This window comes from Nannobrachium achirus, assembly GCF_963921795.1.
Source record: "Nannobrachium achirus genome assembly, chromosome: 5".
NCBI lineage: Eukaryota > Metazoa > Chordata > Actinopteri > Myctophiformes > Myctophidae > Nannobrachium > Nannobrachium achirus.
The window spans coordinates 52,918,927-52,934,304 of record NC_137814.1 but is presented as its reverse complement, the minus strand read 5'-3'; the positions used below and the strand labels follow the sequence as shown (position 1 = coordinate 52,934,304).

The window sequence follows — 15,378 nt, the reverse complement described above, 5'->3', positions numbered from 1 at the left end:
TATCTGCTATTTTTCACTGGTTAAAGCATTCAATAATTCTAGGCCTAAATGGGTTAATCAACCCTCGGTCCATAAATAATATGTAGACATGGTGGTTGGAAGTGAGCAGTGCTTCCACAGACCGGGTGTTGTTGGTCTGGCTGTTCATCCAGCATGATGATGTTGGCAATGGATGCTGGTCTTAATTAAGTCCTATTGATCTGGTTGATCGATCAGATTCAACCACAGAACTGCACCCAATACCCAGTGTCCCGTTGACCACACGTCACACTTTCAAACAAAACATGGCACAGCGCAACGCAAATTTACAATTTAAGCATTTAGCAGACTCTCCTTATCCAGAGGGACTTACTGTACAATAAGCAAGGTCAACACGTATACATCGTCGCGACAATCTCACTGGTTATCATGAGACTGACACAATATGTCCATATATGGGCATTCCTAGATATGGGCCTAATATTGATGGCATCAGGGATCTTGGCCATATATGGGCATTCCCAGATATCCAGATATGGGCTTAATATTGGGCTTAATATTGATGACATCGGGGATCTTGGCCATATATGGATTGTGACATGAGGCGTGATGCACGGGTGGACAGGCAGACGGACATGATCTGCAGGTTTTCATACTAAATGCAACCTACGGTCGTAGCTAGGATGCCAGGGAAACTAGCATCTAGCAGTAACTCTCTACCCGGTTGTGGATGGGATTTATAGATGTATCAAAGGATGATTGCCTGAGGGTTATTGGTGATGGTACCTATGGTTGTACGAGTATAAAGGCTTTTGCACGTGGTGCCGTTCCTTTCTGCATGCCCCGAAGAAGGCCATAAAGGCTGAAGCATGTTTGCTTGTTTTTTATTGTTCAAAGAGGAACTATCCACCTGAGTGGATAGTTCCTCATTTTGAGCAGAAACATATTGAGCAGAAAGAGAGACTGAGATTGCTTTGAATGAGTCCTGTGGGTCCACTCTGTTGGAATGAAGCTAATTTAGACAGATTAACTGTCGTCCACTCATTCACCAACTGACTGACTGAATGACTATTATGATTCTCAACGGTATATATGTATTGCAGGGTAAATGTCACATATAGGGATGGGACATTATTATCGTTTATTGTGATTAAAAAACCACTCGCAATAATCGTATCGTGCTGATTTTAATTTGTCGTGAAATTGTCCTCTGTCATGCACTGGGATCCGGTGCCATTTAAACCTTCTATAATTGGTAAAACAGACCTGGAAATAACATACTTGATACAGTCTCTACCAAATCTCTTTGCCAAAACATAGCCGATCTACAGTACAAGCTCGCAACGTGCTGTGAGCTTGTGAGCCCAGGATAATGGCTGTTGGGGATATTTTGATTGTCGTGATAACATCGCAAATCGCAATTTTGATATTGTCCCATCCCTGCTGGCCTATACATACACGTTCAGTAATGAGGTTTTGAAACATAGAGTTATAATATCTAGAGAACTAATGGCCCCACCCCCTCACCTATTCATTTCAATGAAAGTTGCTCACAAGCGCACAAAGCACCCGGATACCTACCTCGATTGGCTCCAACGTTAGAGCCAATAGAGCAGGCGCACTATAGCGTTTCAGACGATAGAAGCGTATATTGTGTACGTGCGTCCTAAATGCGTAAGTCTTGGCGATACCACCAGCTTCTGTGGCTTCAATAATCCTCCACAGTTTCTGGAGGCTTGGTTTGAAGTAACCCTGTGCACGGTGTGTGTCCGCTGATCTTGTTCCTGTTTTCAGACCGTTGCTAATCCAATGTGTGCTGGTTGTCGGGGACACACTTTCAGCCAGAGTGTGTGCGTTTGTGCACGTGTGTGTGTGTCAGTGCGTGCATTTGTGTGTGCACGTGGTTTGAGTTAAGCATGTTGACATCATGGTTTCCATGTAACACATCTGCTGCTCAGATGTCGAACACCGCAGGCACACACGTGTGTGACTCTGTGTGCGTGCGTGCAAGCACACACACACACCCACACACACACACACACACACACACACACTTCATAATTCCACTTCTTTGAAAGTTGACTGTTATTGCATTTCCCTCTCCTCTCCTCTCCTCTCCTCTCCTCTCCTCTCAGTCTATTTATAGTGCATGTCTTGGCAGGCAGAGTCTTGGCCTTGCTTCCACCACTTGTGTTACTGCTGCTGTCTGCTCTCAACACAATGCATCATGGTCCTAAAGAGAGACAGACACTGTCAGGTGGCTGTCATTCAGTCCTCTGATGTGGATCGGCCGTGGCTCAGGAGGTATAGCAGGTCGTTCAATGATCTGTGGGTCGGTGGTTCGAATCCCGGCGCCCAAGTGTCCTTGGGCAAGACACTGAACCCCACATTGCCTCCAATGAGTCGGTCGGTGTTGGTGTGAATGTGGGAAGTGAGGACGCTGCTGTCGGTCTGCTCACAACGCTGCGTGACGCGTTGTGAGCTTGTAGATCTGCTATTTTCACTGGTTTGGGTCCTGGGCAAACGTCAAATCTCTCTTTTGGGTCTCGAGCTAAAAAGTTTGGGAACCACTGATCTAAAGCACTGGCCCTCTGTGTGGGGTCCCTGGGACCCCCTGGGGTCCTTCTGGACTTAAGGGTCTGTGATCCAGAGAGTCACTGATCACAATCACTTTCATTCGTCACATCAACGGTTTTACAGGTGTAGAGCAGTGGGTGAAATCGTTTTTTTTGTCTATGGCTGCTTAAACCATTTTGTTATGCAAAAATAGCAGATATACAAGCTCACAGCGCGGCACCAACGGCTGTGCTGCGAGAAAGAAAAGAAAAAAAAACACAAAAAGTTAAAATATAGAGATTTCAGCCCGACAGCAACGATGTGCGGGTGTTTACGTTGTTATTTAGAAACATTCGCATCATATGTGTTTCTTAAGGTGCCAGTTTGTGCAGTGTGGAAATCATTTCACAAACACATGGTTAAAAACAACCACAGGCTGGCTGTGTGAAAAGGCGAGAAAAAAAGAAAAGAAAAAGAAAATCTTTAAAAAAGCTCTTGTTGATGGTGCTCTAGCTGTGAAGGATTGGGGCACCGGCGTGAACATATTTATCCACTGTCTGGCTCACAGTGTAACAAACGCTCAACGCACTCATTTATCTTGTGATGTAAGAGCTCCGTTTTGCAACTTAGCAGTCGCAGTAAACCTCCTGGGCCGAGGTCCTGGCTTAATGCAGAATGCCAGTGTGTAAACTGTTGGTTTACACATTAGAATTAATTTATTGCGACCGTATGTCGCAGTTAACTATGGAAACCATCATGGTGACATGATGGTGACATCACAGTCAGATACTCAGAGCAGGGATCTCCATATATGGGCATAAACAGGTGACATCACAGTGTTGTGGCTGGTTCAGACAGGGATCACCATATATGGGCATAAGATGTATTGCATGTGGTGATGTCATGGGAACCACTCTAACAGAATGCCTTTTATGCCCATATATGGAGATCCCTGATGTCATCAATATTAGGCCCATATCTAACAGGACTTCATATGGGAATGCCCATATATGGAGGAAGACAGCCCATATTTCTGTGTGGCTGGTTCAGACAGGGATCTCCATGTATGGGCATGAAAGGGATTGTATGTATGATGTCAGATGTGATAGACGTCATAGGATTTTCACATAATGAATAACTGAGTAAGCATGTTTGGGGTCTCACAGCATCTCCATACAGTACATGGATCTCCATATATGGGTAACTAGTCCGATATACATCACTGGACAGACGGCCAAGACATGGCGCGACCTCGCCCTTTAGGGCTATTTTTGAAAAATCATGAAAACCGTCTCTGGAACAAAATACCAGGTCCACGGCCAAATACATGTAATTTTGAGAGTCCACTGAAATGAAAAACTTTGAGAACGACTGATTTAGAAGAAGACATGTATAGAATCGTGTCAAAAATATTCAAAGACTTGCACAAATTGTCACAATCTTTCTAAAATAGCCAATCTACAAGCTCGCAGTGTCACGCTGTGAGCTTGTAGATCTGCTTGTAGATCGGGCTTGTAGAACGGGTAAGATCTAGTGATTGTATGTTAAAAAGAAAAGATAGTGATTATCTGTAATAATTGCTTTCAGGTATTATGTAGTTATTTAATAATAACTGTGACAGTGCTCTTACACATTCAGCTGAAGAGAGAGAGAGAAAAAACCCAAAGCGTGAACTATGAGTTAATGATTTTACCCAGAATGCCCCTGTGTTACTGTGTGTCTGGGGGCAGGGTCAGGAGGAGTACAGCCATCTGCCTCTCTGTGGCGCGCACACACACACACACACACACACACACACACACACACACACTGTGCGCACATGCACACGCACAACTACAACTGCCACTGTATGTGTGTGTGTATATATTTGTATTGCTAAACTTTTTTGAGACGAAATGTGCTCATTTTATGAAAGACAAAATGTGCTCATTTTATAATGCTGTTGTTGGGCAGAAACCCCTTACCTCCAACTTTCTTGAAAAATAGCAGATCTATATTTGTATTTGTATCTATATTTTGTATCCTGAAAAGTACGTTTTGGACATTTCAGGTTTCCATTCCATTTGTAGTTTGAGTTACACATGTTTGCTTTCAAAAAGATATATTCAAATATTTGCAATCATTTTCAAGATTTTTCAAAATGAGCAGATCTACAAGCTTGCAGCATGGCACCCGGTGCTGCGCTTTGAGCTTTTATCTGCTATTGTTTAATAGTTAATGCATAAACTAATCGTTAAAGTGCTTAAAATGCGACACAGATGCGTTCCAAATGTCTTAAATGTGCTAATACAGACTTATTGTGATCATGATCTTATCTTGCATTGCGTTTTTACCAATACGTGTACGTGTACGTGTACGTGTGTGTGTGTGTGTGTGCGCGTGTGCGTGTGCGTGTGCGTGTGCATGTGCATGACACAGCTCAGGATTGTTGCCGGTTAAAATCCCTGAACCATGGGGAAACCTTGGCACACTCCACTCCCTCAGCAGTTGCCCCTGAGCAAGCAGTTGGCCCATAATTACTCCTAGCGTAGGGGTTGAGTGGCCTTTGTACTGGTCAGCTCCCAGTGGTCAACAGTAGTAGACTGTGGTTGTACTGGTCAGCTCCCAGTTGTCAACAGTAGAAGACTGTGGTTGTACTGGTCAGCTCCCAGTGGTCAACAGTAAAAGACTGTGGTTGTACTGGTCAGCTCCCAGTAGTCAACAGTAGAAGACTGTGGTTGTACTGGTCAGCTCCCAGTGGTCAACAGTAAAAGACTGTGGTTGTACTGGTCAGCTCCCAGTGGTCAACAGTAAAAGACTGTGGTTGTACTGGTCAGCTCCCAGTGGTCAATAGTAGAAGATTGTGGTTGTACTGTTCAGCTCCCAGTCATCAACAGTAAAAGACTGTGGTTGTACTGGTCAGCTCCCAGTAGTCAACAGTAGAAGACTGTGGTTGTACTGGTCAGCTCCCAGTGGTCAAGAGTAAAAGACTGTGGTTGTACTGGTCAGCTCCCAGTGGTCAATAGTAGAAGATTGTGGTTGTACTGTTCAGCTCCCAGTCATCAACAGTAAAAGACTGTGGTTGTACTGGTCAGCTCCCAGTGACCACGAGTAGAAGACCGTTGTTGTATGGGAATGTCTCTGTTCAAAATATCGTCTCTTGTCAGGTGTAAAGTAAAACCTCAAACTGTCTGTTACCTTTCAGGATTCAAAAACGGCAAAAGTAGCAGACCTACAAGCTCGAAAGTGTTTCAAGCTTGCAGATCTGCTACTTTGATGCGTTTGCGTGACGCCGTAGTGTGTAGGGTGTTAATTTATGAAAAAACACAAATAGTTATTTACACGCAGATAAGAGGTTCCTGCATGACAGCAAGGATATCAGAGTTTGTATATCTGTTGTTCATCCCCTCTACAAAGAGACGTCCTCATGCGGGGGACAGTCTTGGGAATAGAGCGGGACACGGGGGACATTAACCTGCTGGTTGAACAGGACAAGGCCTGTCGAAGCCCAGCTGTCCCTGCACACAACCTCCCAGACAGAGCAGCCACAGCAGGGCATGCTGACCCAGGCTCCATAATCAACCTTCCAGATTTTAAGGAGCACTTTGGCCATAACAGGTGTTCCGCCGCAAGGTTATTGTAGTCAACTGAAAATCTGCACTTTAATGTAACTTTCCCTCTTCTATCCCGGATTTACCTTTGACGCGATGTCTCAATAGAAGAGCATGGAGACAAAATACAACCACCCAAATTGTAGAAGTTATGTACAGTATAGTCTACTATTTGAATGAATGGTGTTTCTAATGTATGTCTGAATGGATGTTGTATAATCTGTACAACATATCTATACAATCAATTGTATAATCTACTTTCTGAATGGATGTCGTGTCTAATGTATATTCTTCTGTTGGGACAGAAGTGGCTCAGGGGTAGAGTTGCCGTGTTAGAACACGGAGGGTTCCCGATCCCGAAGGGTTCCTAGTTCGATCCCGGGCTCCCCCAGAGTTAGTGTCGAAGAGTCCTTGAGCAAGACTCTGAACCCCTAGTTGCTCCCGGTCTAATGTAAAATACAAAAGGGAATTGAAACTGCTTTAAAAACCGAGGCTGTCGTGAAATCAAGAAGCTCAATCTCCTCCCCGTTGGCGTTTTGACGATGAAGCCTGACGGTCAGAGAGGACTGTGGTCAGGGGCGTCACAAGGGGGGGAAAAGTGGGACTGAGTCTAGGGCCCAAGGTGGAGGGGCCTTAAAATACTTAAGCTATTGAAAAATAGCAGATATTACAAGCTCGGTGCCGCGCTGCGAGCTTGTACATTTGCTATTTTTCAATAGTTAAAGCACACAATAATGCGTTCCCAGTCTAAATGGGTTAGACCCCCTCCTCCCCCTATGAAGAACATTCATGGGGGGCCCGCAGTGAATCCTTGTACCCAGGGCCCAGGATTTGGTGCGACACCCCTGATGTGGTCTCACTGAACGAAGTCATCGTTATGTTTTTGTCCCTTTTTCTCTTTGTCTTCTTTATGCCCGGGACCTTCATTTGATGTCTTTACTGAAGGAAACGGCTCTTAAATCACTGTGTTGACACCTCTCAGTGCTCTCAGCTAGATGAATATAGAGGCTGTCCTTCATACACACGCGCACATGCACACACGCGCTTCTATTCAGTGGTGGAAAGTAACTGAGTACATTTACTCAAGTACGATTATGAGGCATTTTTTACTGGAGCATTTCCAATTTTCGGTATTACTTTTACTTCTACTCCACTACATCTCAGAGGCAAATGTTGTACTTTTACTACTACAATTATTTGAAAACTTTAGTTTCTAGTTACTTTGTAGATTTTGATGCACACAGCAGACAGGCGTGGAGATTTTGGCGCGTTGAGTAGGGGATGTCATATATTGGCATATTGTTATTATTAACATGATCTGTGATGTCATCAGCACACACACACACACTCACACACACACACACACACACACACACACACACACACACACACACACACACACACACGTGTGAACCTCTCGCTCTCTTCAGTGTGTGAACTTTGACCCCCGGCCGGTGCTGACATCTCACTGATCATGCACCTGCCAGTCCGTTGCTAGGAGACCAGCTCTCCTCCTCACAGGAGAGCTGTCCATCAGAGCAGTCAGCTTAACGTGTGTGTGTGTGTGTGTGTGTGTGTGTGTGTGTGTGTGTGTGTGCGTGTGCGTGTGCGTGCATGTGTGTGTAAATGGGAAATGCACTGCAGTTATATATAGCACCTTTTCTGGTCTGTCCGACAAGTCAAATCCACTTTGCACTTCAAATTCACCTATTCACAAACACCATTACACACACACACACACACACACACACACACACACACACACACACACACACACACACACACACACACACACACACACACACCCTCTCTCTTTCTCTTCTCTCCATGTCTCTCTCCATCTCTCTTTCTCTCTCTTTCTATCTTCTCCTCTGTCTGTCCATCTCTCTCTCAAATGGCATTTGCTCAACATCACTTTAATTGAATAAACAGATTGAGCGTTACTCTGACAGAGAAGTGGCCTGGTAAATGGAACGCTGCTACCTACTGTGAGCTGCCAACAGCGTGGGGACGGAGTTGACTGTAAACACACAGCAGGTGTGAAAGCATTCACGGCCCACCCGTGAATGCTTTTTATAGGAAAAGAATCACACCCAGTGTGAAGTGAGCTGTGCTATTCATCAGTTAATTTCATTAAGTGTCCCGCGAAGCTTGTGACTTTGTGCGTTTGTGTTTGACCACCATCTAAAATTAAATGAAGATGACAAAATGCCCATCATTAAAACGACCTTTCATTAACAATTCTGCTGCCATTTTAAACATAGCTGTAGTAAGCAGCTGCCAAATTGTCCTTACCTTTTAACGTGGGCACGCGCAGGCATCGTGCACAATCTGTGCGCGACTCATCTAGTAGACGTGTAGACTCGGTGACAGCTTTCGAATAAAAAAAATCCCATTGAAATAGACATATCCGTTGCCACGCTGTATCCCTGCTTATCCGCCAGTGTTTACATGAAAAAACATTGAAAAAAGCAAGCTGTGCGCTATGGTAACACGTGGACACGTTCGCGCACAAAACGCACAATATGTGCGGGGATCATAATCCAGGCGTGTAGAGACTGGATCAAAGTTTCCAAACGCAAAAATCGGATTGAAAAACGAGCTTTCCATCGCCGAGTAGCTTATTCTTCTGTTACAATGTAAACGAATGGAGGCGGGACTATGGCCCAGGCTCAGACCGGATACGGAAAGCTAGATCTGGTCCAAACGGGAAATACGACCGGATACAGTTAGGGGGCGGGCCTAAAGTCTCCAAAACGGATATATACAGCGATCATACTTTTAATCGTTTCATAATGATTAAAGCTAATTACATTTCCGGGAACGACGGGCATCGTAGAGAGGTACAGCGGGAAATCCCCGGTTTCGACGGGGAACGCAGAGTATGAGTTAATGTGCAATAAGTATTAAATGGCTTTACATTGTATTTCTTGATCGTCTCTCTGTGTTGATCGTTTAAAAATGACACCTTGGGCTGCTATGCTCAATAACAGGCCGGACAAGCCCAAAGCTTATTGATACTAGGGCATTCACGAATAGTGACTTTTAGTATTCGAATTATTCGACCTCAAAGTATTCGAATAATCGAGTATTCGACAGGACTTGCCAAACTGTCAAATATTAAGTAAGCAAGAGGCAAACATTGTGTTGCGAGGCGTTGTGAGCATGTAGATCAGCTATTTTCACAATATTTATCTTCAGACCCAAGTCACATTAAATGTTGTAATACCTACAATTCCAAGTGCTTGTCAGGGTGGGGGTCCCCTGTTCAAATATGTTTATTTTGGGGGTCATGGCCTAAAAATGTTTGAGAACCCCTGGTATAGAGCATTAACAAATTCATCCACCTGGGGCACTGACAACTCATTATTATGACTTAATAGCCAAGCTTTATAAACTATATATTTTTTAAGAGAAAATAAAAATAAGCGAATATTTGACTTCGGTGAACAACGTCGAATAGTGACTTTGATATTCGAATATTCGAATATTTGGTGAATGCCCAGCCCTAATTGATACCGCGTTAGAGTTTGTAATGGGCTCAGGTTTGGAGCTCCATCCCTAATTAGAACACATCCATTGAACATGGGAACCACTGGATCAGAAAAACACGTCCTTTAGAACAGAGCTGACAGCTAGTATGTCCAGAACTGTTAACATCTCAAGACATGGAAAAATCATAATAATAACCTGTGTTCCAATGGATCCAATGTAGTTATGAATAGGGCTGTCACAATTATTACATAATCGTCTAATCACAACTATTTGAGGTAATCGCAATTATTTTGCATAATCGTCATAATCGTTTCCATGTTGAGAAATGTTTATATAGTTACAAACACTTTCAAAAAGTAGTGGAAATGGCACATCTACAATTGCGACGCGTTGTGAGCTTAGAACGGCTATTTCCACTACTTTTTGAAATATGTCATTAATTTCTTTGTATATTTAAGTTATGTGTCATGATTGCCATGTGCAATTTCAAAGCCTAAAAGCCAAACAGAAATGTTATTGTCAACGACAAATACACAATGAAATCGTTTATCGCAATTATTTGAGTGACAATTAATCGTCATGTAAAATGTCATAATCGTGACAGCCCTAGTTATGATTTAGTTACTGTTGTTAACAAGCTCTTGTTAATAATCTATTTCCATTGGTTCAATTTTTATAAAACCCACAGAGAGACTTTATCACTTTATCAAAATAGCAACAATAGCCGATCTGCTGTAATGTTGTGAGCTTATAGATCAGCTATTTTTGCTACTTTTGTTTTTTGTGACAACCTTGTATGATGTATGGCTTTAATTCACAAACAAACAAGGTTTCTGCCTGACAGCATTGATGATCTGGGTTAATGACTGTATGGAGTATTCTATTATTTACATGATCTGAAGTGATATGTCAACACCATTATCTCAAACACACACGCACGCACACACACATGCGCGCACACACACACACACACACGTGTGCGCGCGCCACACACACACACACACACACACACACACACACACACACACACACACACACACACACACACACACGTACAACTTGCGTTCATGTAGGGGATGGGGGGTACAGGCTTTCTGAGCTGGTTTCCATGGAAACTGCAGCTGTGTGTGTGTGTGTGTGTGTGTGTGTGTGTGTGTGTGTGTGTGTGTGTGTGTGTGTGTGTGTGTGTGTGTGTGTGTGTGTGTGTGTGTGTGTGTGTGTGTGTGTGTGTGTGTGTGTGTGTGTGTGTGTGTGTGTGTGTGTGTGTGTGTGTGTGTGTGTGTGTGATGAGGAGGCAGGGATATCCATCAGTTAATCATACACACCTGACATAACATTTAATGTGTGTGTGTGCTTGCGTGTGTGTTGGGGGTAGGGTGGGTATACTGTAACGCACACACGCACAGATACACTCATACAGTACATGTATGTATTACGTGAACACAGTGTCTTTGTATTGGAAGCTCTGCTGCCATGTTTGATCCTGGTGACATCACCTGTCTGCCCTCAGCAGGGAGTGGAACCTCCCAATGAGGGACCAGCATTCATATGGTGTTCCGTGATGTCAGTCAGTGATGTCGGGCATTGTTTCAGCATGCGGCTGTTACCATGGCGGGGACACTGTTTAGTATCAGTGATTGTCACTATACGGACAGACGGCGGACAGACATTCGCTAAATTAATAGTTATAGATAGGTTTTAACTAGACTGCACTCTGTCGAGGTGCCACTTGTGCACTCGTGGCCATGTATGGCCTACTTGTGCGCCAGCAGAGCACTTGTTAATGGTGACATCACCAATAATTGACCCTGTCATCCAATGGGAAAACCCTTGAGAAAACACACAGTGACGTCATCCAATGGGAAAACCCTTGAAAAAACACACAGTGACGTCATCAATCGGGTGATGACGTCATCATCAACCTGATATAAATTTAGAGGGTGATGTCATAATATTGAGGCCAGTATACAGTGTAAGGGCCATGAGAGGGGCCGCCTGTGCCCATAGCCTAGATGGGCATTATGTCCGATAAGCTTGAGGATTGGTGGATTGATGAGCTTCACATGACACTCTGACCAGACTATAAGTGATTGGTCAGGTTTCACTTACTATAACACAGGGAAAAACGGGCGCAAACCTCTAGTATAATTCAAGGTTTTCTGGGGTTGGGTGAGTGTTTTTCTTCTGATTTAATTGGTCCAAATTCCAAATACTTGTCAAGAAGATAAATGTCCATGTTCTCTTGAACTTAATATCAGAGTTGACCAAACTGGCTACCTGGACAACCAGGAAAGATCTTGAGGTGTTGAACTTTACATGGGCTGTGGGAAGGGTTGTGTGTGGTGGAGGAGGATGGAAACATTAACTCTCTCTTTTTAAGGACTAGTACTGTAGGTTTACCAGTGTTTCTTTTTTCTCTGGATTTCATGTTAGAAAATCTATTTTTGTAATAAAAAAAAAAGGCTTTCTCTAATCCAGGGGTCTTCAACAGGGGGTCCTCAGAGTTACTACAGGGGGTCCTCCAAATCTTCCAATCCTTTTTATATTAACAATTTGAACCCTAATGTCCATATTCTGAGAACTGTAGCCAAAAATAGCCGATCTACAAGCTCACAACGCCTCGCAGTGCGAGGCGTTGAACTTGTGAGTTTGTAGATCGGCTATTTTCGGCAAAGAGGTTTGGTGTAGAGGGGAAAAAGAGCAGACTAAGTAAGAGTAAAAGGTCAAGTTTATTAGATAATGATGGCTCAAGTGGTTAAATATCTTAAAACACAAATTGACACGAATCCAAAATACACTGATGATCGTGCTGTCAAACAATGAAACTATATGGAATCTATGAACAGGTTGTGGGGGTCCCTGCTTCATCTCTCTCTCAACTAAGGGGACCTCGGCCTGAAAACGTTGAAGACCCCTGGTCTAATCCTATGGTTTTGACAGGTCCAATCATATTTGTCAGTAGTTGTATGTTTTCTCGTACAGCAAAAAGTGGCATCAGGAAAAAAAAAAAAAAGTTTGAATAAAGTGTTAAAATACTAATTCGCTCTCTCTCTCTCTCTCTCTCTGTGTCTCTCTATGTCTATCTCCCGTGCAGAAGTACAAGCACCATGAGGAGGACGGTGGTTCTCCCCAGGAGGACCTCAGCTCTCCTCAGCTGACCTCGGAGGAGGCGGTCCCTCCTCCTGCTCCTCCTCCGGCGGCAGTCGCCGTGGCGATGGGGGCGGGGCCAGAGCTGGTGCAGGTGTCGGAGAAGAGCCTGTCGCAGATAGAGAACGTGCACGGCTACGTGGCCCACGCGCACATCTCCCCCATGAAGGTAGGGGGCGCTGAGTTTTCTCTCTTTGTCTCTCTCTCTTTCTCTCTCTCTCTGGCCCTGTTCAGACGAGCATGTAGATCTGCTATTTTCACAATAGAAACGTGTTATACAAAATTCCTCAACTCTTTGTGCTCGTCAGGGTGGGGTTCCCCAGTTAAAATATGATTATTTCGGGGGTCACAGCCTGAAAAGGTTGAGAACCACTGGCATACACTACCTGTCTTTGGGCATTGCACATAGGAGTAAGCGACCTGCTGAATTATTGTTATATATTCCTGGAAATTGGGTTAAATATTCTGTAAAAGTTTGGAAAAGTTTTGGAAATTAATTGGTAAAAATGTGTGGGAACCCTGGTTGCAGTTAGCATGCCCAGGCTGTGATTGACAGACGGTCCCATCCAATCACCTGCCAATCACATAAGGAAGCCCCATAGACGTTCTCTGCGTCAGGTCATTGCCAGGCTTTTCTCCTGGAAGATGAGAACACAGTCTGGGAATGAGGCTGACTGCTGAAGTATTCTGATGCAGGTTGTCAACAGGAGCCTGGATCAACTGGATACCAAGCACCTGCTCTGAACAGGGCTGGATTCTCTCTCTGTCTCTGTCTCTCTCTCTCTCTCTCTCTCTCTCTCTCTCTCTCTCTCTCTGTCTCTCTTTTCCTGTCTCTCTTTCTCTCTTTGTGTGAAAAAGACTGTATTTTTTTCATTTGTCTGTGAGCCTTGTCTGTCTGTCGATCTATACAGTAAGTCTGTCATCCTCTTTGTAGTTCAACCTGTCTGTCTGTCTGTCTGTCTGTCTGTCTGTCTGTGTCTATCTCACACACACACACACACTCACACACACACACACGCACGCACGCACGCACGCACGCACGCACGCACGCACGCACGCACCCACGCACGCACGCACGCACGCACGCACGCACGCACACACACACACACACACACACACACACACACACACACACACACACACACACACACACACACACACACACACACACACGCTCAAGGAGGGAGAGGAGTTAATGCGTTTGTGTTGATGTTGCTTTTGTGTGCTTCGTTAAACCTCCCTAAACACGCACGCACACACACACACACACACCCCGTACTGTGGTACACATACTGTACTTATGGTACATGCTATGTGTAATTATCACACCGTTGATGAATGAAGCTTATTGGTGTTGCTGGTCATACTTCCTGTCATGGAGTGATGATGTCATCACCCTGCTGTGCAGAAAAACCCCAACCAAATCCAGTAAGAGTCAGGTTGTTGTTGGGAGTTGTCCGGAACTCAGTATCATTACGTCGTTGTTGTGTGGAAACCTCACATCTCCAAGTATCAAATGTGTACGTTCTTTCGCTAAGTAAAGCCCTGCTTCATCATACAAGGCTGTCGCACAAATGTAGTGAAAACAGAAGATCTACAAGCACTGTGTGCTTGTAGATCGGCTGTTTTCAATAGATTAATTCATTTTTTAAATGATAAATGCAAAATGAACGTTTTTGGACATACAAGGTTTGCACCCGACAGCGACGATTACATGAACAATTAAATCCAGTAACGGATAGATTGATTGAATTGATTTATTGACTGAATACTTTATCAGCAGTTCGCATAGGAAAAGCACAGGACAGTACAGTTCAGATACAAGGTCTACTAATAGGATTTAAACCCAAGAAAGCACAATGGCTTGTTTACATTGGGGTCCTTTGTACTCAATTCATAGAAACATTAAATGACAGACAAACATACACCATAGTGTGCAAAAGTATAAGTGCATATTGTTTTTAAAAGAAATGTGTACATTAATAAAATAAAACAAAATAAACTACAGTCAGTTTGTTATTAGGAGTTGTCCAGAACTGAGTAACAAAGCATATTGTCACTGTCAGCTGATCTACAAGCACACAACGCCTCGCGGTGCGAGGCGTTGTGTGCTTGTAGATCGGCTGTTTTCACTAGTTTAAATAATTTTAAAAATGATAAATACAAAACAAAAGGTTTTGGACATACAAGCTTTCCACCCGACAACGACGATATACAGTAGGTTTTACCTGGTTACCATGCCAAGCACTCAGTGATTGAACAGTGGTACAGAGATCTCAGTGGAATCCATTAGGCTGCATTATTTAGGCTAGACTCCCAGGCTAGACGAGGACAGAGCATCTAGCTGTACTGGGGTTGGGTTTCTCTGGGTCATGTTGTCTGGGTTTGACTACATCAGTCTGACATCACTTGCCTCATCTCTCTGAAATACATATAGGGCTGAAGTGGTTAGTGCAGGGGTCTTCTACGTTTTCAGGCCAAGGACCCCTTAGCTTAGAGAGAGATTAAGCAGGGACCCCCCTCTACATGTCGTATAAATGTGTGATGCAGATTTTCCTAGATTTCATAGATAGATTCATAGACTTGTTTGACAGCACTGTCATCAGTCTAT

General features: G+C 43.9%; 1 protein-coding gene across 4 annotated transcripts in view; it reads left to right on the top strand.

Moving 5' to 3' along the window:
• The window catches only part of dlg1b (discs large MAGUK scaffold protein 1b), a 191,424-nt gene that overhangs the window by 85,703 nt on the left and 90,343 nt on the right, over nt 1-15,378 (top strand). For all 4 annotated transcript variants that reach the window (XM_080726140.1, XM_080726141.1, XM_080726139.1 and 1 more), the window contains one exon: nt 12,715-12,936. In XM_080726140.1, coding sequence (XP_080582266.1) covers nt 12,715-12,936 — 222 coding nt within the window. The remainder of the gene's footprint in view (nt 1-12,714; nt 12,937-15,378) is intronic.